General features: G+C 42.9%; 2 protein-coding genes across 3 annotated transcripts in view; both read left to right on the top strand.

Moving 5' to 3' along the window:
- LOC139366574 (START domain-containing protein 10-like) overlaps positions 1–19,504 on the top strand; it is a 28,935-nt gene extending 9,431 nt beyond the window's left edge. The window contains exons 2-6 of the mRNA XM_071104230.1: positions 12,420–12,567; positions 13,681–13,784; positions 14,335–14,452; positions 17,299–17,351; positions 17,903–19,504. Coding sequence (XP_070960331.1) covers positions 12,420–12,567; positions 13,681–13,784; positions 14,335–14,452; positions 17,299–17,351; positions 17,903–18,124 — 645 coding nt within the window. The 3' untranslated portion in view covers positions 18,125–19,504. The remainder of the gene's footprint in view (positions 1–12,419; positions 12,568–13,680; positions 13,785–14,334; positions 14,453–17,298; positions 17,352–17,902) is intronic.
- A 1,232-nt stretch (positions 19,505–20,736) lies between these two features.
- The window catches only part of LOC139366565 (arf-GAP with Rho-GAP domain, ANK repeat and PH domain-containing protein 3-like), a 72,241-nt gene continuing 66,514 nt past the window's right edge, over positions 20,737–26,463 (top strand). The window contains exon 1 of one of the 2 annotated variants that reach the window (XM_071104211.1): positions 20,737–20,861. The gene's annotated coding sequence lies outside the window, so the exon portion shown is untranslated. The remainder of the gene's footprint in view (positions 20,862–26,463) is intronic. The other variant, XM_071104210.1, reaches the window with a different exon arrangement.

Here is a 26,463-nt window from a genome sequence, read left to right as displayed (position 1 = left end):
CTCACTGTCACCCAAAAGCAAATGACATTGTGGTGCAGGCTTCATTTTGGGCCTACTATTCTAATGCTCGCTGCGCCTAGACCGAGCGAGCTACGGTCAAGCGGGATATCTCGCTGAACTCGGTACGGCCTAGGGATTATGGTAATGCCATTTCCTGCTCTCTGTGTCTTTAAGCACCGCACTTTATCACTCCATCCTTCCTGTGTGTGTGTGAGGGAGCTTTTCTTTGACATCTGTTGGGATTAATGACTGATTTACAGTTCAGAAGGGTTACCTAGTCACACATATGAAGTTTTGGAGAGATGTGACTTTTTTAACCCTTCGAAACAGAGAGTGTGACCCAATTAAAGGCACTTCCGGTTGGCACAGGAAGCTATAAGTAAACACATGTCTTGATTTACATAGCCACTTACAGAATCCCGAGTTTTAAGTCTTTACGTTAAGAATTGACTGATCTACACAGGGTTGAATGCACTATGTCTATCAAACTGCAGGCAGTGTATGGGTAAACACTTTTAGGGGCATTTTAACCACTTCCGGTTGCTCCAGGAAGCTTAGATTCGACACAGGTAGATCTCATAGTGGCCTGATGGACTGGTACCGAAGACAGGTTCATACGGCATTCATAACCCATATAGGCTTCAGGTTGAATTTTGTGGTGCAGGCTATGTATTCCTATGGGGAGAGATGTCACTGTAATCTGTGAGATCAAAAAACCCTGTTTTACTGTGAAGGGTTAATGCCACACGGTCAAGGTTAGGCTTGTTCAGATCGGGAGGACCTTAGGAACATTCATGTGGTGGAATTGTGCTTCTCACCCTAACGGTTCTCTCACTGCCACCCAAAATCAAATGACATTGTGGTGCAGGCTTCATTTTGGGCCTTCTTTTTTTCAAGTTTGCTGCACTCAGAACGAGCTACGGTCAAGCGGGGCGTCTCCTTGAACTCGGCACAGTCTGGAGACTATGGTGATGCCATTTTTTGTGTTGATTTCAGAATGCCATTTTGGTGATGGTCCCTCTCCGTTTAAACATATTGCAAATGTACAAAAGTCAACTAGCAAGTCAGTGTCCATCAGTCAATTAGATGTCATTATGACACCAAATGGATATCAATTGACACCAAACCCACTTTTTCCTACTCATTTAGTAGCCAACTATCACATATGTCAGAGCAGTCCCATAATTCACAGCGCCTTCGGTTTAAAACATAATAAAAAGGTAAAACACATAGTTACGTTCTAGCTGCGGGTCCAGTTCGGACATTATGTGAAGGCCTATGTGAGGCGACCCCGAATCCCGAGTTTCGGCTCGATAGGTCATTTGGTGTCCGAGAAAAACCCTAATTGGTGCTGAAAATCCACTTTTTTCCATGCCTTGCTACGGGGTCCTTGAACGAGCTATCGGACAGACACGTCGGAGTCCGTCTCTATGGGCCGAGCCGGTTTCAATGCACCTAGCCTTGCGTCTCTGAGACTTTTCTAAACGTCGTCATTTTTGTAATGGTCAAAATGAATTGAAGGTATTGCAAATGTACGAGGCTGTTTCTCGGTCCGAGAACCTTCTAGAACCACCTAACTCACCACGCACTATCGACATGAGGCCTAGAACAGGATTGTAAAGTTTCGGAACTCTAGGTCCGACCGTTCTTTTTTAGCTCCAACAAAGCTAACTATTGCAGCCACTGTCTGTCTCTACGCACCCCAATACGTCCCTCCATCCAAGTTGTGTTTAGTGTGATTTTTTTTCCTTTGATTTTTTTGGGGAAAAATGACTGATTTACAGTTCATGGGGGTTCCCTAATCACACATATGAAATTTTGGAGAGATCAGACTTTTTTAACCCTTCGAAACAGCACCTGAGACACCAATTATGGCACTTCCGGTTGGCACAGGAAGCTATAAATCAACACATATCCTCATTGGGGTATGTTGTTACAGAATCCTGAGTTTTAAGTCCTTACGTTAAGAACTGACTGATTTACACAGGGTTGAATGCACTATGTCTGTCAAACTGCAGGCAGGGTATGGGTAAACACTTTTAGGGGCATTTTAACCACTTCCGGTTGGTCCAGGAAGCTCAGAATCAACACAGGTAGACCTCATAGTGGCCTGATGGACTGGTACCGAAGACAGGTTCATACGGCATTCATAACCCATATAGACTTCAGGTTGAAATTAGGGGTGCAGGCAATGTATTCCTATGGGGAGAGATGACACTGCATTCTGTGAGATCAAAAAACACTGTTTTACTGTTAAGGGTTAATGCCACACGGTCAAGGTTAGGCTTGCACGGATCGGGAGGACCTTAGGAACATTCATGTGGTGTAATTTTTCTTCTCACCTAAACGGTTCTCTCACTGTCACCCAAAAGCAAATGACATTGTGGGGCAGGCTTCATTTTGGGCCTACTTTTCTAATGGTCGTTGCACTTACACCGAGCGAGCTACGGTCAAGGCGGATAGCTCGTTGAACTTAGCACAGTCTGGAGACTATGGTGATGCCATTTTTTGTGTTGATTTCAGAATGCCATTTTGGTGATGGTCCCTCTCTGTTTAAACATATTGCAAATGCACAAAAGTCAACTAGCAAGTCAGTGTCCATCAGTCAATTAGATGTCATTATGACACCAAACCCACTTTTTCCTACTCATTTAGAAGCCAACTATCACATATGTCAGAGCAGTCCCATAATTCACAGCGCCTTTAGTTTAAAACATAATAAAAAGGTAAAACACATAGTTACGTTCTAGCTGCGGGTCCAGTTCGGACATTATGTGAAGTCCTATGTGAGGCGACCCCGAATCCCGAGTTTCGGCTCGATAGGTCATTTGGCGTCCGAGAAAAACCCTAATTGGTGCTGAAAATCCACTATTTTCCATGCCTTCCTACGGGGTCCTTGAACGAGCTATCGGACAGAAACGTTGGGGTCCGTCTCTATGGGCCGAGCCGGTTTCAATGCACCTAGCCTTGCGTCTCTGAGACTTTTCTAAACGTCGTCATTTTCGTAATGGTCAAAATGAATTGAAGGTATTGCAAATGTACGAAGCTGTTTCTCGGTCCGAGAACCGTCTAGAGCCACGTAACTCACCACGCACCATCGACCGGAGGTCTAGAACAGGTTTCTAAAGTTTCGGAACTCTAGGTCTGACGGTTCTTTTTTAGCTCCAACAAAGCTAACTATTGCAGCCACTGTCTGTCTCTACGCACCCCAATACGTCCCTCCATTCAAGTTGTGTTTTAGTGTGATTTTTTTTTCCTTTGATTTTTTTGGGGAAAAATGACTGATTTACAGTTCATGGGGGTTGCCTAATCACATATATGAAGTTTTGGACAGATCTGACTTTTTTAACCCTTCGAAACAGCCCCTGAGACACCATTTAAGGCACTTCCGGTTGGCACAGGAAGCTATAATTAACCACATATCCTCATTGGGGTATGCTTTTACAGAATCCTGAGTTTTAAGTCTTTACGTTAAGAACTGAGTTATTTACGGAGGGTTTAGTATGTGTGTGTTATTTCAGAAAATCATAGAAAATCACAGAAATGTCGCAGAGCTCCGCAGCACACTTTAAAAAGATTCGTATGAACACCCTGCAACTGGATCTGTAACCGTTGAAAAAAAAAAACGCCTATTTGTGACCATCACCAAGATGTCATTGTTCCGTTTCTCTTAAATGACGATAGATAAATGGCTGTTTTTTTTTTTATTGACACCGGAGGCTCCTTGACTTTGACCTGAAGTGGAAAAATAATTTCTCTATTTCCATTTAGGACCTTTAATCCCAGAAAAACGGCCATAACTCAAAAACCGTCGAGGCCTAGACGCCATCTTGTTCGGGGCCAACTGCCCATTATGCCAAACCTACGCTCACCGAGTTTCGGCTTCGAAATATTTTCCGTTTTCGAGATAAGGCCCCGTCGTGATTCGTGATGTTTTGCCAAATTGCCATATGATTCCGTATGCCCTCTTGTGGGAAATTCCGGGACAGCGGAAAAACGGTCAAAAACTTGTTTATTTTTTAAAACGGAAACCGAATGTCCGACAAAGTTCATTTGATGACTTCCCGGTAGGTCTGGCCCTACCGCACGGCCCGACGCCGACCGCGAATTTTACAAACGATTTCGGACGTCTAGTAAGGGACCGTACATTTGCAATATGGACTTTCTCACTGATCATACACGAAATGCCGAAATGTTCCCTTAAGGTATGTTATCCTGTAACATTTAGAATGGAAGGAAGTGGAATCCTTATTCCGGGCTAGATCTAATGGAAGGAAGTGGAATGCTTATTCCGGGCTAGACCTAATGGAAGGAAGTGGAATCCTTATTCCGGGCTAGGCCTAATGGAAGGAAGTGGAATCCTTATTCCGGGCTAGACCTAATGGAAGGAAGTGGAATCCTTATTCCGGGCTAGACCTAATGGAAGGAAGTGGAATCCTTATTCCGGGCTAGACCTAATGGAAGGAAGTGGAATGCTTATTCCGGGCTAGGCCTAATGGAAGGAAGTGGAATGCTTATTCCGGGCTAGGCCTAATGGAAGGAAGTGGAATCCTTATTCTGGGCTAGACCTAATGGAAGGAAGTGGAATGCTTATTCCGGGCTAGGCCTAATGGAAGGAAGTGGAATGCTTATTCCGGGCTAGGCCTAATGGAAGGAAGTGGAATCCTTATTCCGGGCTAGGCCTAATGGAAGGAAGTGGAATGCTTATTCCGGGCTAGGCCTAATGGAAGGAAGTGGAATGCTTATTCCGGGCTAGGCCTAATGGAAGGAAGTGGAATCTTTATCCCGGAATAGACCTAATGGAAGGAAGTGGAATGCATATTCCGGGCTAGACCTAATGGAAGGAAGTGGAATCTTTATTCCGGAATAGACCTAATGGAAGGAAGTGGAATGCATATTCCGGGCTAGACCTAATGGAAGGAAGTGGAATCTTTATTCCGGAATAGACCTAATGGAAGGAAGTGGAATGCTTATTCCGGGCTAGGCCTAATGGAAGGAAGTGGAATCTTTATTCCGGAATAGACCTAATGGAAGGAAGTGGAATGCTTATTCCGGGCTAGGCCTAATGGAAGGAAGTGGAATCTTTATTCCGGAATAGACCTAATGGAAGGCAGTGGAATGCTTATTCCGGGCTAGGCCTAATGGAAGGAAGTGGAATCTTTATTCCCGGAATAGACCTAATGGAAGGCAGTGGAATGCTTATTCCGGGCTAGACCTACCTAACCCTTCTTTATAATATTCCTATCCTGTACTTTACACCTCTATGACAATGGGTCAAATTGAATTGAATGAATCAACTCTTTGTCCTGTAGTTTCCCCTTGAATCCTGTCTCTTCTTAATTCTTTACTCACAAAGAGTTCAACATTTGATGAGCCGTTTGATCAGCCAAATAACCAGTGGTCCTCACTGAAGATTACCTTCATAGAATTAAGCTCATTGATCACAGAAGAGACAAAATAAACATATTTACTTCAGCTATGAAGAGCACCAGGAAAATAAACTAAGTTCTGCATTATAATGCATGTTGTGTGTTAGAAATGCGCTTATAATGCTTAATGAAGAGGGTATCCATACAAAGTGTGATGGGAAACTCCTGTTGCAGCCTCATGGTTAAATACAAACACTAAACTTCTGACCACTGGCTTCTTTCTCTGTCCTTCCTCTCCCCAACATAAGGAAAGGCCTGGGGCCACCATCACTGGCTCCTCTCTCTCAGTCCTTCCTTCCTCTCCCCAACATAAGGAAAGGCCTGGGGCCACCATCACTGGCTCCTCTCTCTCAGTCCTTCCTTCCTCTCCCCAACATAAGGAAAGGCCTGGGGCCACCATCACTGGCTCCTCTCTCTGTCCTTCCTCTCCCCAACATAAGGAAAGGCCTGGGGCCACCATCACTGGCTCCTCTCTCTCAGTCCTTCCTTCCTCTCCCCAACACGAGGAAAGGACTGGGGCCACCATCACTGGCTCCTCTCTCTGTCCTTCCTCTCCCCAACATAAGGAAAGGCCTGGGGCCACCATCACTGGCTCCTCTCTCTCAGTCCTTCCTTCCTCTCCCCAACACAAGGAAAGGCCTGGGGCCACCATCACTGGCTCCTCTCTCTCAGTCCTTCCTTCCTCTCCCCAACATGGGGACTACAGACCCGGGTTCGATCCCAGGCTGTCGCAGTCGGCACAATTGGTCCAGCATCATCCGGGTTAGGGGAGGGTTTGGCCCAGCGTCGTCCGGGTTAAAGGAGGGTTTGGCCCAGTGTCGTCCGGGTTAGGGGAGGGTTTGGCCCAGCGTCGTCCGGGTTAGAGGAGGGTTTGGCCCAGCGTCGTTTTGGAATGCTTAGCAGGACAGAAAAATTGTCTAATTCACACAGTTATCAAGAGAACATCCCTGGTCATCCTTACTGTCTCTGATCTGGTGGACTCATTAAACACATGCCCTGTTTGTAAATAATGTCTGAGTGTTGTTGGAGTGTGCACCTGGCTATCCGTAAATTAAATCAAACAAGAAATTATGCCGTCTGGTTTGCTTTATATATAGATTTTGAAATGATTTATACTTTTACTTTTGATACTTAAATATATTTAAAAACAAATACTTTTAGACTTTTACTCAAGTAGTATTTTGCTGGGTGTCACGCCCTGATCTCTGTTTTCTTCATTATGCTGGTTAGGTCAGGGTGTGGCAAGGGTGGTTTGTTTACTTTTTGTATTGTCTAGGGGTTTTTGTATTGTCTAGGGGTTTTTCTAGTCTTGGGGTTTTATGTCTATGGTTGCCTAGATTGGTTCTCAATCAGAGGCAGCTGTTTATCGTTGTCTCTGATTGGGGACCATATTTAGGTAGCCATATTCCTTGGGTATTTTGTGGGTTGTTATTCTATGTTTAGTTGCCTGTCTGCACTAGCCATATTAGCGTTATGGTTTGTTTTGTTGTTTTGTATAGTTTGTTCAGTGTTTATTCTTCATTAAAAGAAGTATGTATTCACATCACGCTGCTCCTTGGTCTCCTCGTTATGACGACCGTGACACTGGGTGACTTAACTTTACACTATATGTATATATATACTGTATAAAGGCTTGAAGACCCCCAGCTATCCCACACCCCCATCCCACTCTACTGCTGTGTCCCCCAGCTATCCCACGCCCCCATCCCACTCTACTGCTGTGGCCCCCAGCCATCCCACTCTACTGCTGTTTCCCCCAGCTATCCCACTCTACTGCTGTGGCCCCCAGCTATCCCACTCTACTGCTGTGGCCCCCAGCTATCCCACTCTACTGCTGTGTCCCCCAGCTATCCCACGCCCCCATCCCACTCTACTGCTGTGGCCCCCAGCTATCCCACTCTACTGCTGTGGCCCCCAGCTATCCCACTCTACTGCTGTGGCCCCCAGCTATCCCACTCTACTGCTGTGGCGCAGGCAGAACTGTATATTTATCAGTCACTCACTGATGCGTCAGAGATATGGGGGAAATCCACTTATTTGCTTGTTTACGTTGTAATATAATACTCTGTGCTTGGCATTTAGCTAGGTCTACCGTATCAAATCAAATGTATTTATAAAGCCCTTCTTACATCAGCTGATGTCTCAAAGTGCTGTACAGAAACCCAGCCTAAAACCCCAAACAGCAAGCAATGCAGGTGTAGAAGCAGGGTGGCTAGGAAAAACTCCCTAGAAAGGCTGGAACCTAGGAAGAAACCTAGAGAGGAACCAGGCTATGAGGGGTGGCCAGTCCCATTCTGGCTGTGCCGGGTGGAGATTATAACAGAACATGGCCAAGATATCCAGTTTAATATGATGTACACTATACTGTATAGGGTTTAATATGATGTACACTGTACTGTATAGAGTTTAATATGATGTACACTATACTGTATAGGGTTTAATATGATGTACACAATACTGTATAGGGTTTAATATCATGTACACTATACTGTATAGGGTTTAATATGATGTACACTATATTGTATAGGGTTTAATATGATGTACACTATACTGTATAACGAGCATTAAGATGGATGTGATGTAAACAGAGAGCATTAGGATGGATGTAATGTAAACAGAGAGCATTAGGATGGATGTAATGTAAACAGTAAGCATTAAGATGGATGTAATGTAAACAGAGAGCATTAAGATGGAGGTAATGTAAACAGAGAGCATTAAGATGGAGGTAATGTAAACAGAGAGCATTAAGATGGATGTAATGTAAACAGAGAGCATTAAGATGGATGTAATGTAAACAGAGAGCATTAAGATGGATGTAATGTAAACAGAGAGCATTAGGATGGATGTAATGTAAACAGAGAGCATTAGGATGGATGTAATGTAAACAGAGAGCATTAAGATGGATGTAATGTAAACAGAGAGCATTAAGATGGATGTAATGTAAACAGAGAGCATTAAGATGGATGTAATGTAAACAGAGAGCATTAAGATGGATGTAATGTAAACAGAGAGCATTAAGATGGATGTAATGTAAACAGAGAGCATTAAGATGGATGTAATGTAAACAGAGAGCATTAAGGTGGATGTAATGTAAACAGAGAGCATTAGGATGGATGTAATGTAAACAGAGAGCATTAAGGTGGATGTAATGTAAACAGAGAGCATTAAGATGGATGTAATGTAAACAGAGAGCATTAAGATGGATGTAATCTTATGTAATATCTCCAAGGCAACACTTCCTATAGTGTATTATTAATTCAACTAATATATATACAGTGCCTTGCGAAAGTATTCGGCCCCCTTGAACTTTGCGACCTTTTGCCACATTTCAGGCTTCAAACATAAAGATATAAAACTGTATTTTTTTTGTGAAGAATCAAAATACAGGACCTCCAGAACCTAAATACAGGACCTCCTGAACTAAAATACAGGACCTCCTGAACTAATATACAGAACCTCCTGAACTACAATACAGGACCTCCTGAACAACAGCCTTTGGAACTTTGGGAATCTCCCTGATGAGTAAACAGAGACACAGGGCTTGTTAAATCTGACTGACTAGGAGAGTGGCTCTGTGAATGGATCCCACAAGGATTAATTAAGACCATAGATAGCTGTAAGGACCAGAGTGGCTCTGTGAATGGATCCCGCAAGGATTCATTGTGACCATAGATAGCTGTAGGGACCAGAGAGGCTCTGTGAACTGAACTGGCCTTGGTCTCTTCATTGATGTTGTTGTCACTGAGTGCTTTGAGTTGGATGGTGACCTCACAGCCTTACACCCCTTTGAATCCAGTTTAGTAGTGTCTCACACTTGAGAGGTGTCTGTCTAGCTGGTCCGATGAGAGGTGTCTGTCTAGCTGGTCCGATGAGAGGTGTCTCTCTTGGGAGAGATGTGCTTGAGTAGGTGAAGACACCTCCAGATTAGTGCAGAGAGAAAGATCCAGTGTCTCAGTCTATTGATAAGGCAGCAGCTCTGAGGGCTCTCTGGGTGTATTGATGAGGCAGCAACTCTGAGGGCTCTTTGGGTGTATTGATGAGGCAGCAGCTCTGAGGGCTCTCTGGGTGTATTGATGAGGCAGCAGCTCTGAGGGCTCTCTGGGTGTATTGATGAGGCAGCAGCTCTGAGGGCTCTCTGGGTGTATTGATGAGGCAGCAGCTCTGAGGGCTCTCTGGGTGTATTGATGAGGCTGCAGCTCTGAGGGCTCTGGGTGTATTGATGAGGTAACAGCTCTGAGGGCTCTCTGGGTGTATTGATGAGGCAGCAGCTCTGAAGGCTCTCTGGGTGTATTGATGAGGCAGCAGCTCTGAGGGCTCTCTGGGTGTTTTGATGAGGCAGCAGCTCTGAGGGCTCTCTGGGTGTTTTGATGAGGCAGCAGCTCTCAGGGCTCTCTGGGTGTTTTGATGAGGCAGCAGCTCTGAGGGCTCTCTGGGTGTTTTGATGAGGCAGCAGCTCTGAGGGCTCTCTGGGTGTATTGATGAGGCAGCAGCTCTGAGGGCTCTCTGGGTGTATTGATGAGGTAACAGCTCTAAGGGCTCTCTGGGTGTATTGATGAGGCAGCAGCTCTGAGGGTTTTCTGGAACAATAGGGAGTCATTGGGACTTTCTTCTTCTGCAGAGTATTTTGCTCATAGGAGGAATCGTTTACTATAATTTGTCCCTTGGTTAGGCCAATTAGGGGCTGTATAGGTTGGTTACTGTAAAGCACTTTGGAACAACTGCTGATGTTAAAAGGCTTTATAAATATACAGTGCCTTGCGAAAGTATTCGGCCCCCTTGAACTTTGCGACCTTTTGCCACATTTCAGGCTTCAAACATAAAGATATAAAACTGTATTTTTTTGTGAAGAATCAACAACAAGTGGGACACAATCATGAAGTGGAACGACATTTATTGGATATTTCAAACTTTTTTAACAAATAAAAAACTGAAAAATTGGGCGTGCAAAATTATTCAGCCCCCTTAAGTTAATACTTTGTAGCGCCACCTTTTGCTGCGATTACAGCTGTAAGTCGCTTGGGGTATGTCTCTATCAGTTTTGCACATCGAGAGACTGACATTTTTTCCCATTCCTCCTTGCAAAACAGCTCGAGCTCAGTGAGGTTGGATGGAGAGCATTTGTGAACAGCAGTTTTCAGTTCTTTCCACAGATTCTCAATTGGATTCAGGTCTGGACTTTGACTTGGCCATTCTAACACCTGGATATGTTTATTTTTGAACCATTCCATTGTAAATTTTGCTTTATGTTTTGGATCATTGTCTTGTTGGAAGACAAATCTCCGTCCCAGTCTCAGGTCTTTTGCAGACTCCATCAGGTTTTCTTCCAGAATGGTCCTGTATTTGGCTCCATCCATCTTCCCATCAATTTTAACCATCTTCCCTGTCCCTGCTGAAGAAAAGCAGGCCCAAACCATGATGCTGCCACCACCATGTTTGACAGTGGGGATGGTGTGTTCAGGGTGATGAGCTGTGTTGCTTTTACGCCAAACATAACGTTTTGCATTGTTGCCAAAAAGTTCAATTTTGGTTTCATCTGACCAGAGCACCTTCTTCCACATGTTTGGTGTGTCTCCCAGGTGGCTTGTGGCAAACTTTAAACGACACTTTTTATGGATATCTTTAAGAAATGGCTTTCTTCTTGCCACTCTTCCATAAAGGCCAGATTTGTGCAATATACAACTGATTGTTGTCCTATGGACAGAGTCTCCCACCTCAGCTGTAGATCTCTGCAGTTCATCCAGAGTGATCATGGGCCTCTTGGCTGCATCTCTGATCAGTCTTCTCCTTGTATGAGCTGAAAGTTTAGAGGGACGGCCAGGTCTTGGTAGATTTGCAGTGGTCTGATACTCCTTCCATTTCAATATTATCGCTTGCACAGTGCTCCTTGGGATGTTAAAAGCTTGGGAAATCTTTTTGTATCCAAATCCAGCTTTAAACTTCTTCACAACAGTATCTCGGACCTGCCTGGTGTGTTCCTTGTTCTTCATGATGCTCTCTGCGCTTTTAACGGACCTCTGAGACTATCACAGTGCAGGTGCATTTATACGGAGACTTGATTACACACAGGTGGATTGTATTTATCATCATTAGTCATTTAGGTCAACATTGGATCATTCAGAGATCCTCACTGAACTTCTGGAGAGAGTTTGCTGCACTGAAAGTAAAGGGGCTGAATAATTTTGCACGCCCAATTTTTCAGTTTTTGATTTGTTAAAAAAGTTTGAAATATCCAATAAATGTCGTTCCACTTCATGATTGTGTCCCACTTGTTGTTGATTCTTCACAAAAAAATACAGTTTTATATCTTTATGTTTGAAGCCTGAAATGTGGCAAAAGGTCGCAAAGTTCAAGGGCGCGGAATACTTTCGCAAGGCACTGTATATATCCTATGGTAAATTAATGTAGTTAGGTCCTGGTATATTCCGTTGGTCCCATGTGGTCACACAGGTGTATAATATAACAGTACAACAATAACAGTAATATAATATATTCAACTTCCTCAACTTCAAATGTTGCTTTTATGGTGGTGTACTGTACTGTGTTCCCCCCTGGAGATCTTTTAAAATTCATTTGATGAAGGTTTTCTGCACAATGTAATCTTTACTATAAAACACAGACTTAATAACTTAAATAACAATGTGTTAATAACTGTAACATAAATCCTCTGGAAGAGAGTCTGTAGCAGATTTTTGTGTCGGATCTGTTTTTATGGCACGCACTACCACTACATCGTTCTAAACTTCATTGATACTAAAGACAGTTACAGCTTCAGTGGCCCCAGTTCAGAGAAGTTGACTCAGTCACTGTTCTACCTTGTTATTCATAGCTAACCTAGTCCTATGTAATTACACAGTAAATAGCAGTAGCAGAAAAGTAGTGACATCGTCATTTCTAGGTAATAACACGGTGACAGGGTTTAAGGTTATTACACAGATATATTTCTCAATACGTTTTTTTAAATATAATGTGTTGTTTTACTTATTGTTTCAGATGAGGATAGTGTGTAAGGACGTGACTGCCGAGACCCTTTACGACGTCCTTCATGACACCAGCTACCGGAAGAACTGGGACAGCAACATGATCGACACCCACGACATCGGCAGACTCACTGTCAACGCAGACGTAGGATATTACTCCTGTGAGTTAGTGTCAGACGTAGGATATTACTCCTGTGAGTTAGTGTCAGACGTAGGATATTACTCCTGTGAGTTAGTGTCAGACGTAGGATATTACTCCTGTGAGTTAGTGTCAGATGTAGGATATTACTCCTGTGAGTTAGTGTCAGACGTAGGATATTACTCCTGTGAGTTAGTGTCAGACGTAGGATATTACTCCTGTGAGTTAGTGTCAGATGTAGGATATTACTCCTGTGAGTTAGTGTCAGATGTAGGATATTACTCCTGTGAGTTAGTGTCAGATGTAGGATATTACTCCTGTGAGTTAGTGTCAGATGTAGGATATTACTCCTGTGAGTTAGTGTCAGACGTAGGATATTACTCCTGTGAGTTAGTGTCAGATGTAGGATATTACTCCTGTGAGTTAGTGTCAGACGTAGGATATTACTCCTGTGAGTTAGTGTCAGATGTAGGATATTACTCCTGTGAGTTAGTGTCAGAAATAGGATGTTACTCCTGTGAGTTAGTGTCAGAAATAGGATGTTACTCCTGTGAGTTAGTGTCAGAAATAGGATGTTACTCCTGTGAGTTAGTGTCAGACGTAGGATATTACTCCTGTGAGTTAGTGTCAGATGTAGGATATTACTCCTGTGAGTTAGTGTCAGAGGGGGGGGAATAGGAGGAGAAAGAGGGGGGCAGGAGGAGGAAGAGGGGGAGTAGGAGTGGCAGGGGAAGAGGAGGAGGGGGAGGAAGAGAAGGAGGAGGAAGAGAGGAAAGAAGAGTAGGAGGAGAAAGAGAATGAGGGGGAGAAGGAGGAGGAAGAGGATTCTAAACTGCGGTACGTGAACACCAGTCAGTATGAGTCAATATGCAACAGATGTAGTAGACTAAACCATATTTCTCAAAGTAAAGGGTGTTTTTATGACTAGGCCTACTGTAACCACATGTTGCAGATGAAAGGTACAGCGATCTAATCAGGCATAGAAATAGACTGAATAGACTGGATTGTGAGGCAGTTTGTCACTGAGAATCATTGAGAACTTTAGAGAATTAGACAATAGAATACTGCAGTACGTGGACATTTGGACTCAATGGAACATCTTCCACGAAAGTCATGTTGTCATTGTGTTTTGTAGGGAAGTGCCCGAGCCCCCTGAAGAACAGGGACTTTATCACTATGAGATCATGGCTTCCTCTGGGCAACGACTACCTGATCATCAACTACTCTGTCAAACACCCGGTATGTACCTTTATCTACACACGGTGTTGGTTTGCTCTGAATATTATCAACTGTGGGGCTCCCGAGCGGCGCAGTGGTCTAAAGCACTGCATCTCAGTGCAAGAGGCGTCACTACAGACCCTGGTTCGAATCCAGGCTGCATCACATCCGGCCGTGATTGGGAGTCTAATAGTGGTAGGCCGTCATCGTCAATAAGAATGTGTTCTTAACTGACTTGCCTAGTTAAATAAACAAAAACGTCACAATGGACGAGTGGCTGGATCTCTTTTTCATACCAGTAGGATTACAAAGATAATTTGACGTATCTAAAGTTGTACATGTCGTCTAGTGAATTTTGTACAAGCGCTAGATTCCATTAGTGCTGTTTGGCAGACTCAGTAAGAAAGCTCTGCCAGAGGCCCAGTCTACTGTAGAAGTCGGGTCAACATCTCCACATGTCTCGGTTTGTTAAACAGAAGAAGTCTAAACATAATGTGAACAGCTGACTGGTTTCATTTGTTATGGTAATCCATGTATGAATAATACTTTCATTTGATTGGTCTTATTCCAGCAATATCCACCCAGAAAGGACTGCGTGAGAGCAGTGTCTCTACTGACAGGGTACCTGATTCAGTCCAACGGAGAAAACTCCTCCACTCTCTATTACCTGACGCAGGTCGATCCCAAAGGTAAAACCTTCTGGTTATTTACAGGACTGTACATCTAAATGATTTACATAACATGTTTTTGGTGTTGACAGTACAGCTCTATGCTGGTCCACACCAGTTCTGGATACAGTGCATCGCTGTCATAGGGTGCTATGAGAAGACTGCTCTGTCTGTTTGTGTACGTAACACCTGTGAGCTGAAAGACCCCTAGCTTCACTCCACACTGAGAGAGTCCTGTTGAAACACCTCTGTGTACACAGACATAGCTCTTAGGGAGGAATCGGGCAAAGATCAAACGCAGCAAGATTATGTTTCAGCAGTAACTTTTTGAAACCTATTAGGTGGATGATACGACCTGTGGCATATCCTTCCTATCCAGGATATTTAAGGTGCTTTTAACGGCCGTGTTTTAAAGAAGCCCATTACTGACAGAGAGTTTAACCATTTAAATGCTGACATTGCATCTGATTAAAGTGTGGAGAGACCGTTTCACTATAGTATACAGACTGTCACGCCCTGGACATAGAGAGGCTTTTTATTCTCTATGTTGGTTAGGCCAGGGTGTGACTAGGGTGGGCATTCTATGTTCTTTTTTCTATGTTTTTGTATTTCTTTGTGTTTGGCCGGGTATGGTTCCCAATCAGAGGCAGCTGTCATTCGTTGTCTCTGATTGAGAACCATACTTTAGGTAGCTCTTGCCCACATGGGTTTTGTGGGTAGTTGTTTTCTGTTTTGTGTGAGTACCTGACAGAACTGTTGCGTTTTGTTCCACTTTTGTTTCAGTGTTCAGGTTACAATAAACATCATGAACACGTACCACGCTGCGCTTCGGTCTACTCCCTCTTCCTCAGACCAACATCCTTACGATGTCTTCTCTTACACCTTTTGTAAACCCGATGTCAGGGTGCAGCAGATCACTACGCTGTCTGAAAGGACTCTGTGTTCTCCATTGTAATTTAACAACAGCTTTCATCATCGGACCTAGTTTATATTACAGCTTAACTCCAGCCTAATGTCTGTCCTTGAGGGAGAAGAGACTCGGTGTGTGTGTGTCCTTGAGTTTGAAGAGACTCGTTGTGTGTGTGTCCTTGAGTGTGAAGCATCAGGAAGCCTTTGATGCCCCCTGCACCAGTGTAACACCACTGCTACTGAAGACATGTTTTCTGAATCTGCTGATTTCATCTGTTTTCTGTGCTGCTCCAAGCTACCCCATTGATAATAAATGCCTTCTATTCCATTGATGTGTGTGTGTGTGTGTGTGTGTGTGTGTGTGTGTGTGTGTGTGTGTGTGTGTGTGTGTGTGTGTGTGTGTGTGTGTGTGTGTGTGTGTTGCTGTTAAAGCTCATATTCATTCAGTCTTATAGGAACTATATCTACTGTCTACTGTCCTTACTGTAAACCAGGGGTCCTGTATGAACTATATCTACTGTCTAATGTCCTTACAGTAAACCAGGGGTCCTATAGGAACTATATATACTGTCTACTGTCCTTACTGTAAACCAGGGGTCCTATAGGAACTATATCTACTGTCTACTGTCCTTACTGTAAACCATGGATCCTATAGGAACTATATCTACTGTCTACTGTCCTTACTGTAAACCATGGATCCTGTAGGAACTATATCTACTGTCTACTGTCCTTACTGTAAACCAGTGGTCCTATAGGAACTATATCTACTCTCCTTACTGTAAACCATGGGTCCTATAGGAACTATATCTACTGTCTACTGTCCTTAATGTAAACCAGGGGTCCTATAGGAAATATATCTACTGTCTACTGTCCTTACTGTAAACCAGGGGTCCTATAGAAACCATATCTACTGTCTACTGTCCTTACTGTAAACCAGGGGTCCTATAGGAACTATATCTACTGTCTACTGTCCTTACTGTAAACCAGGGGTCCTATAGGAACTATATCTACTGTCTACTGTCCTTACTGTAAACCATGGATCCTGTAGGAACTATATCTACTGTCTACTGTCCTTACTGTAAACCAGTGGTCCTATAGGAACTATATCTACTCTCCTTACTGTAAACCATGGGTCCTATAGGAACTATATCTACTGTCTACTGTCCTTAATGTAAACCAGGGGTCCTATAGGAAATATATCTACTGTCTACTGTCCTTACTGTAAACCAGGGGTCCTATAGGAACCATATCTACTGTCTACTGTCCTTACTGTAAACCAGGGGTCCTATAGGAACTATTTCTACTGTCCTTACTGTAAACCAGGGGTCCTATAGGAACTATATCTACTGTCTACTGTCCTTACTGTAAACCAGGGGTCCTATAGGAACTATATCTACTGTCTACTGTCCTTACTGTAAACCACAGGTCTTATAGGAACTATATCTACTGTCCTTACTGTAAACCAGGGGTCCCGCAGGAACTATATCAACAGGAAGCAGTGTGTTTTTTTAAGGAGTGAAATACACATTTTTGCTAGTATTGTATTTGCTATCGTAGGCCTGCCTACTAGAAATACTTGAGGAGTATTGTATTTGCTATCGTAGGCCTGCCTACTAGAAATACTTGAGGAGTATTGTATTTGCTATCGTAGGCCTGCCTACTAGAAATACTTGAGGAGTACTGTATTTGCTATCGTAGGCCTGCCTACTAGAAATACTTGAGGAGTATTGTATTTGCTATCGTAGGCCTGCCTACTAGAAATACTTGAGGAGTATTGTATTTGCTATCGTAGGCCTGCCTACTAGAAATACTTGAGGAGTATTGTATTTGCTATCGTAGGCCTGCTTACTAGAAATACTTGAGGAGTATTGTATTTGCTATCATAGGCCTGCCTACTAGAAATACTTGAGGAGTATTGTATTTGTGTTGTACCTTCATGTTTTTGGTTTGGACTGCAGGTTCCCTTCCCAAGTGGGTGGTGAATAGAGCGTCTCAGTTCGTAGCACCGAAGGTAATAATGTCATATGAATATGATAATCAATCTGGTCCATCAGTCAGTGTATTATGGCTGTTTGTAACAGTGTGTGTTATATGTGAAAATGTGATCGTATTATTTAAATGTTTAAGGAAAATGAGTTCAAATGAGGACGAAAAGAGATCCTAATAAAATAAAATCAAATCTGTCTTATAAATGTAGTATCAGTGAAAGCGAGAACTAGAGAGACTGTTCCTAACAAATCACAGAGGTAGCCTATATTATCCCATCTCTGGTTGGGGAAAGAAATTATTGTATACCTCTTCCTCCATCTATTGGTTTCAGGAAGTACATGCATTTCCCAAAGATGTTTTGATTCCAAAATCACTAATCATGGACACCATTAAAAGTAATACTGTGGTGTTATACCTCATTATTACACATTTAACAACTATTTATAAACACATCATTTACAGTTTATTGCTTACTTATAAGAACTCTTCAAAACATGTCTACATGACTTATGTAAGAGGCTCTTAATTAACCCATTCATTTAGAATCTGAATATTTGTGCTCCTTCCCCCTAGGCCATGAAGAAGATCTACAAGGCCCGTCAGAAGTATCCAGAGTGGAAGAGGAAGCACAACCCTAACCTGAAGCCCTGGATTTATCCCGAGCAGAACACCTTACCGTGTATCAACGTGTCTGACCTTGTACTACAGAGAGCCGACTCACTGGAGAACATTGATGAGAGCCGCCTGACGGAGGAGAAACAAGCACAACGTCACAGCGATGACGAAGAGACCTAGTCTGAGTGAAGACACTGTTTGTATGTAATTGTGTGGCTGTGTTTAAAATGGCACCCTATTCCCTATATAGTGTATTACTTTTGTGCAGGGCCCAATAGGCCCTGGTCAAAAGTAGTGCACTACTACCTATAAGGCTCTGGTCAAAAGTAGTGCACTACTACCTAAAGTAGTGCACTATATAGGAAATATGATGCCATTTAGGACACACACTCTGTTGAGTTTGGTGTGTGTGTGTGTGTGTGTGTGTGTGTGTGTGTGTGTGTGTGTGTGTGTGTGAGAGTGTGTACAGTACTTATAATGTACATGTATGATTGACTATAATTTTGATCTGCAAATTTGTCTGGTTGCGTTTAGCTGGTAATTGATCAATAACTTATTCAATCAGAGGGGCTTAACAGGGTATTTTCATATAGCATGACAAATTAGGGAATATATATTCCTCAAAAAATGGACGACGTATTTACGGTGCTATCGTTCAATTAAATAGTATAATATCTCATTGACATTAATAATAGACTAAACCTTTGAGTAAAACTTTGTGTCTCTTTCACAAAAAAAAACTATTTTGAAGACAATATTTCAAGGCCCTATTCACATTTGATTTGACTAAGCTTTAATTTGGCTCTTGGGGCGGTGCAGCGGTCCAAGGCACTGCATCTCAGTGCAAGAGTCTTCACTGCACAAATCCAGGCTTCATCACATTCAGCTGTGATTGGGAGTCCCATAGGGCGGCGCCCAACATCGCCCGGGGTAGGTTGCCATTGTAAATAATTATTTGTTTTTAACTGACTTGCCTGGTTAAATAAAAACAAAACAAAAAACACAGTAGCCTTTACCAATGCAGGCAGTCTACTAAAGTATATTTCCAGTTCTCTAGTGCCTCCCAGTGGCAGTAATATGTCATAACATTTCCTCATCCCCCAGTGTTCCGGAAGCCATGAGCTGTTAGAACAATGGAATGTCAAGTTTGTTAGGAAGTGAATTAGCATAGTGCACCAAGACATGTGTTCTTTTGTACAGTGAATGGCCCACTGAGGCTCCTAATGACAGTCACAGGGGAGGAGAGATGGCAGCATAACCTGTTTGGAATCATTATAATCAGTCATAATCTGTTATAGTTTTTTATAACCTTAGGGGGTCATGAAGCATGTTTAGCTGTTATTAAAAGGTCATTACATCACTTATACTTTGGTGTTGCCTGTTCTGACTGAATATCAAAGATGATGTCTTTATGAATGAATAAAGTTATCATTAGGCATGTGTTTTCATTTAATTCAAACGGTCTTTTTGTAGGATTTTCTGACATGTTTCCAGAATGGAGCGGCATCATGTTCATACTGACTGATGTTTAAATAAAGAGAAGTTGTCTCCTGATTTTAAGACCTTCGCGGCTGATGTTCTTGATTCTTAAATTCTAAGTACAAGTTCCCATTTTGACCGCAATGTTTTGTTTTTCTCCGTCGATAAGGAAAGTTTATGTGTGACTGTATCCTTTTTTCAGACTTAAAAATGTAGCTGGGGGCCAAATCCTCAGAATCTGTATTGTCTCGGGCACTTCCTGTTTCCCCAAGGCTACTTCCTGTCACACTTCCTGTCCGCATCAGTCAGTTTTTTTTTTTTGTTCAGGGAAAGGAAACGCCACTAGTGTCTAGATTTCTCACACGGCACAAAAGCTTCTCGTTGCTTTTAGAACTCCCAATTCGTTGCTTTGTCTAGCATAAAACGTCTTCCATTTTGAGTGATCTTTGAGAAGTAGTGTGTGATGTTATTGTATTGTGTGCAACCATTTATTTTGCATAATCTGAGCTGCCGTTCATTTTTGAATCACAATGTGTGTGATTCATGATGTCCCTGGAACTTGAACAACATTTTTAATGTACCCTTTATATAACTATTTAACGTAATGTGTGTGTGTGTGTGTGTGTGTGTGTGTGTGTGTGTGTGTGTGTGTGTGTGTGTGTGTGTGTGTGTGTGTGTGTGTGTGTGTGTGTGTGTGTGTGTGAGTGTGTGTGTGTGAGTGTGAGTGTCAGGATGGGTGAGGGAGCTCAGGAAATATCCAGGACCACATTTTAGTTACACCTTAACATCCACATTTTTTGTAGATATTCAAAATTCTGATCTCTCATCAGGTTGTCTATTGTACCAGTAGGCCTATTGAAGCCCACATCACATGGTCTATTGTACCAGCAGGCCTATTGAAGCCCACATCACATTACTTTTCCCAACATGCAGCTAACCTAAACTAACCCTAAGCGGCAGGCTACATATTGCACATACTGTGTAGTCTTTTTTGTTATTTTGCAGGCAATAGGGAATGTTTATAAAATAAGAGCATGGGACCCCAACACAGTATAATTAAATGACCTGATGGCAAGCTGTCAGTTCTTTAGCATTATGACTATTATGAAAGTGAAATAAAAAAATGTTTTTTTTTTTTTATCTTGCAAAAGCAAAGTAATGGAGTCAAAAGATTGAATTTCTGTTTATGAATTACCATTATGTCTTTAAAGTTGTGGGATAATGAGTTTGTTGAACAGGGAAAATGTCGGCAAAACTCCTTCGCCGCCCTCCCCTTTAAGTGCGATATCCTTGATACTTTGCAGAGTAAACTGACCATTGCAACGAAGTTGCCGACAGGGATAGTTCTTCCTCCGCTGCTCAACCAAAAAATCGAGCGATTCAATAATGTAGACGTTCCATTGGGATAACAAACACGCACATTGAAACACAGCTAAAGGTAATGCATGATTATCATATTATTAGACTCAAAGCGTTTCAGAGTTCGCACTGTGTGTGGGCAACATGCGGCAGCATGAGATTGTGCTCTTTTTCAATACATAATTTTTTTGCTATAGGACTAATAATGATTTAAATTATCAGTATTATTTATCAATATTGTCGTCATATGTTACTTGTGGAGTTGTGTAGGCCTACCGCAGAATAATTAAATAGATCCTGTGTAATGATTTATTTGACCATTTAAAAATATATATTTTTTATTGCCATGTTTAAGAGTAGCCTATCTCATGACAGCACATTGGCTTGGCATGTGAGCCTATTGTAAAATTTCACCCATTATACTATCACCTGTCTGTTTTGCTGTAGGCTATAGATTTACAGACCCACCCCATTGTAGATTTGCCAGGGGCACATCAGATCCTTTTCATCTTGAGTGGGTTTTGGGGTCTTGGAATCTGTCTGTTGTATAGTTTCACAGCTGAAACTTGATTGAATCAGTAAGTTATTTGTTAGACAGTGCACCAGCAGAGGACGGAGAGACATAACAACTTTAAAATACTCACTGGAATTTCTCATTTAAAATACTTCCCAATTTTAGCTATGTTTTTTGGGGGATTGTGATGAGTGAGATTTATTCATTTAAATTACAATGTCATGAATGGCTGAATGTTATGTTGTTCAGTGTCAGTGCCACTTGTAGCAAGGCCCAGATGATAGTTCCTCTATATTCCTCCTGTATGAGTGTCTCAGAGCTGCTTGGGTCAGTCTTTGGTCATTAGATGTCCAGTGTGACGGACAACGTCACACTGATCAGAATCATTGACCTCCAGAGGCCTCTCTCTCTGTCAATAGATGGACACTACAGCCATCATTATCTGTGACCCTTTTTATATGTGGCGTAGTGTAGTGTAGCATAGATTTGTAACAGCGTTTCACATGTAATTTAGCTTTGTGTGATGTATTATTGTCTCTACCTACTTTCCCTTTGTGTTATTGTCCATGCCCAATAATGTTTGTACCATGTTTTGTGCTGCTAGCATGTTGTTGTTATGTTGTGTTGCTACCATGCTGTGTTGTCATGTGTTGCTGCCTTGCTATGTTGTCTTAGGTCTCTCTTCATGTAGTGTTGTGTTGCTACCATGCTGTGTTGTCATGTGTTGCTGCCTTGCTATGTTGTCTTAGGTCTCTCTTCATGTAGTGTTGTGTTGCTACCATGCTGTGTTGTCATGTGTTGCTGCCTTGCTATGTTGTCTTAGGTCTCTCTTCTTGTAGTGTTGTGTTGCTACCATGCTGTGTTGTCATGTGTTGCTACCATGCTGTGTTGTCATGTGTTGCTGCTATGCTGTGTTGTCATGTGTTGCTGCCTTGCTATGTTGTCTTAGGTCTCTCTTCATGTCGTGTTGTGTTGCTACCATGCTGTGTTGTCATGTGTTGCTGCCTTGCTATGTTGTCTTAGGTCTCTCTTCATGTAGTGTTGTGTTGCTACCATGCTGTGTTGTCATGTGTTGCTGCCTTGCTATGTTGTCTTAGGTCTCTCTTCATGTAGTGTTGTGTTGCTACCATGCTGTGTTGTCATGTGTTGCTGCCTTGCTATGTTGTCTTAGGTCTCTCTTCATGTAGTGTTGTGTTGCTACCATGCTGTGTTGTCATGTGTTGCTGCCTTGCTATGTTGTCTTAGGTCTCTCTTCATGTAGTGTTGTGTTGCTACCATGCTGTGTTGTCATGTGTTGCTGCCTTGCTATGTTGTCTTAGGTCTCTCTTCATGTAGTGTTGTGTTGCTACCATGCTGTGTTGTCATGTGTTGCTGCCTTGCTATGTTGTCTTAGGTCTCTCTTCATGTAGTGTTGTGTTGCTACCATGCTGTGTTGTCATGTGTTGCTGCCTTGCTATGTTGTCTTAGGTCTCTCTTCATGTAGTGTTGTGTTGCTACCATGCTGTGTTGTCATGTGTTGCTGCCTTGCTATGTTGTCTTAGGTCTCTCTTCTTGTAGTGTTGTGTTGCTACCATGCTGTGTTGTCATGTGTTGCTACCATGCTGTGTTGTCATGTGTTGCTACCATGCTATGTTGTCTTAGGTCTCTCTTCTTGTAGTGTTGTGTTGCTACCATGCTGTGTTGTCATGTGTTGCTGCCTTGCTATGTTGTCTTAGGTCTCTCTTCATGTAGTGTTGTGTTGCTACCATGCTGTGTTGTCATGTGTTGCTACCATGCTATGTTGTCTTAGGTCTCTCTTCTTGTAGTGTTGTGTTGCTACCATGCTGTGTTGTCATGTGTTGCTGCCTTGCTATGTTGTCTTAGGTCTCTCTTCATGTAGTGTTGTGTTGCTACCATGCTATGTTGTCTTAGGTCTCTCTTCTTGTAGTGTTGTGTTGCTACCATGCTGTGTTGTCATGTGTTGCTGCCTTGCTATGTTGTCTTAGGTCTCTCTTCTTGTAGTGTTGTGTTGCTACCATGCTGTGTTGTCATGTGTTGCTGCCTTGCTATGTTGTCTTAGGTCTCTCTTCTTGTAGTGTTGTGTTGCTACCATGCTGTGTTGTCATGTGTTGCTGCCTTGCTATGTTGTCTTAGGTCTCTCTTCATGTAGTGTTGTGTTGCTACCATGCTGTGTTGTCATGTGTTGCTGCCTTGCTATGTTGTCTTAGGTCTCTCTTCTTGTAGTGTTGTGTTGCTACCATGCTGTGTTGTCATGTGTTGCTGCCTTGCTATGTTGTCTTAGGTCTCTCTTCATGTAGTGTTGTGTTGCTACCATGCTGTGTTGTCATGTGTTGCTGCCTTGCTATGTTGTCTTAGGTCTCTCTTCATGTAGTGTTGTGTTGCTACCATGCTATGTTGTCTTAGGTCTCTCTTCTTGTAGTGTTGTGTTGCTACCATGCTGTGTTGTCATGTGTTGCTGCCTTGCTATGTTGTCTTAGGTCTCTCTTCTTGTAGTGTTGTGTTGCTACCATGCTGTGTTGTCATGTGTTGCTGCCTTGCTATGTTGTCTTAGGTCTCTCTTCTTGTAGTGTTGTGTTGCTACCATGCTGTGTTGTCATGTGTTGCTGCCTTGCTATGTTGTCTTAGGTCTCTCTTCATGTAGTGTTGTGTTGCTACCATGCTGTGTTGTCATGTGTTGCTGCCTTGCTATGTTGTCTTAGGTCTCTCTTCTTGTAGTGTTGTGTTGCTACCATGCTGTGTTGTCATGTGTTGCTGCCTTGCTATGTTGTCTTAGGTCTCTCTTCATGTAGTGTTGTGTTGCTACCATGCTGTGTTGTCATGTGTTGCTGCCTTGCTATGTTGTCTTAGGTCTCTCTTCTTGTAGTGTTGTGTTGCTACCATGCTGTGTTGTCATGTGTTGCTACCATGCTGTGTTGTCATGTGTTGCTGCCATGCTGTGTTGTCATGTGTTGCTGCCTTGCTATGTTGTCTTAGGTCTCTCTTCATGTAGTGTTGTGTTGCTACCATGCTGTGTTGTCATGTGTTGCTGCCTTGCTATGTTGTCTTAGGTCTCTCTTCATGTAGTGTTGTGTTGCTACCATGCTGTGTTGTCATGTGTTGCTGCCTTGCTATGTTGTCTTAGGTCTCTCTTCATGTAGTGTTGTGTTGCTACCATGCTGTGTTGTCATGTGTTGCTGCCTTGCTATGTTGTCTTAGGTCTCTCTTCTTGTAGTGTTGTGTTGCTACCATGCTGTGTTGTCATGTGTTGCTGCCTTGCTATGTTGTCTTAGGTCTCTCTTCATGTAGTGTTGTGTTGCTACCATGCTGTGTTGTCATGTGTTGCTGCCTTGCTATGTTGTCTTAGGTCTCTCTTCTTGTAGTGTTGTGTTGCTACCATGCTGTGTTGTCATGTGTTGCTGCCTTGCTATGTTGTCTTAGGTCTCTCTTCATGTAGTGTTGTGTTGCTACCATGCTGTGTTGTCATGTGTTGCTGCCTTGCTATGTTGTCTTAGGTCTCTCTTCTTGTAGTGTTGTGTTGCTACCATGCTGTGTTGTCATGTGTTGCTACCATGCTGTGTTGTCATGTGTTGCTGCCATGCTGTGTTGTCATGTGTTGCTGCCTTGCTATGTTGTCTTAGGTCTCTCTTCATGTAGTGTTGTGTTGCTACCATGCTGTGTTGTCATGTGTTGCTGCCTTGCTATGTTGTCTTAGGTCTCTCTTCATGTAGTGTTGTGTTGCTACCATGCTGTGTTGTCATGTGTTGCTGCCTTGCTATGTTGTCTTAGGTCTCTCTTCATGTAGTGTTGTGTTGCTACCATGCTGTGTTGTCATGTGTTGCTGCCTTGCTATGTTGTCTTAGGTCTCTCTTCATGTAGTGTTGTGTTGCTGCCTTGCTATGTTGTCTTAGGTCTCTCTTCATGTAGTGTTGTGTTGCTACCATGCTGTGTTGTCATGTGTTGCTGCCTTGCTATGTTGTCTTAGGTCTCTCTTCATGTAGTGTTGTGTTGCTACCATGCTGTGTTGTCATGTGTTGCTGCCTTGCTATGTTGTCTTAGGTCTCTCTTCTTGTAGTGTTGTGTTGCTACCATGCTGTGTTGTCATGTGTTGCTACCATGCTGTGTTGTCATGTGTTGCTACCATGCTATGTTGTCTTAGGTCTCTCTTCTTGTAGTGTTGTGTTGCTACCATGCTGTGTTGTCATGTGTTGCTGCCTTGCTATGTTGTCTTAGGTCTCTCTTCATGTAGTGTTGTGTTGCTACCATGCTGTGTTGTCATGTGTTGCTACCATGCTATGTTGTCTTAGGTCTCTCTTCTTGTAGTGTTGTGTTGCTACCATGCTGTGTTGTCATGTGTTGCTGCCTTGCTATGTTGTCTTAGGTCTCTCTTCATGTAGTGTTGTGTTGCTACCATGCTATGTTGTCTTAGGTCTCTCTTCTTGTAGTGTTGTGTTGCTACCATGCTGTGTTGTCATGTGTTGCTGCCTTGCTATGTTGTCTTAGGTCTCTCTTCTTGTAGTGTTGTGTTGCTACCATGCTGTGTTGTCATGTGTTGCTGCCTTGCTATGTTGTCTTAGGTCTCTCTTCTTGTAGTGTTGTGTTGCTACCATGCTGTGTTGTCATGTGTTGCTGCCTTGCTATGTTGTCTTAGGTCTCTCTTCATGTAGTGTTGTGTTGCTACCATGCTGTGTTGTCATGTGTTGCTGCCTTGCTATGTTGTCTTAGGTCTCTCTTCTTGTAGTGTTGTGTTGCTACCATGCTGTGTTGTCATGTGTTGCTGCCTTGCTATGTTGTCTTAGGTCTCTCTTCATGTAGTGTTGTGTTGCTACCATGCTGTGTTGTCATGTGTTGCTGCCTTGCTATGTTGTCTTAGGTCTCTCTTCATGTAGTGTTGTGTTGCTACCATGCTATGTTGTCTTAGGTCTCTCTTCTTGTAGTGTTGTGTTGCTACCATGCTGTGTTGTCATGTGTTGCTGCCTTGCTATGTTGTCTTAGGTCTCTCTTCTTGTAGTGTTGTGTTGCTACCATGCTGTGTTGTCATGTGTTGCTGCCTTGCTATGTTGTCTTAGGTCTCTCTTCTTGTAGTGTTGTGTTGCTACCATGCTGTGTTGTCATGTGTTGCTGCCTTGCTATGTTGTCTTAGGTCTCTCTTCATGTAGTGTTGTGTTGCTACCATGCTGTGTTGTCATGT

The sequence above is a fragment of the Oncorhynchus clarkii genome, chromosome 14, assembly GCF_045791955.1.
Source record: "Oncorhynchus clarkii lewisi isolate Uvic-CL-2024 chromosome 14, UVic_Ocla_1.0, whole genome shotgun sequence".
In the NCBI taxonomy this organism is placed as follows: Eukaryota; Metazoa; Chordata; class Actinopteri; order Salmoniformes; family Salmonidae; genus Oncorhynchus; species Oncorhynchus clarkii.
The sequence above is the reverse complement of the archived record's forward strand: the minus strand, read 5'-3'. Positions and strand labels throughout refer to the sequence as shown.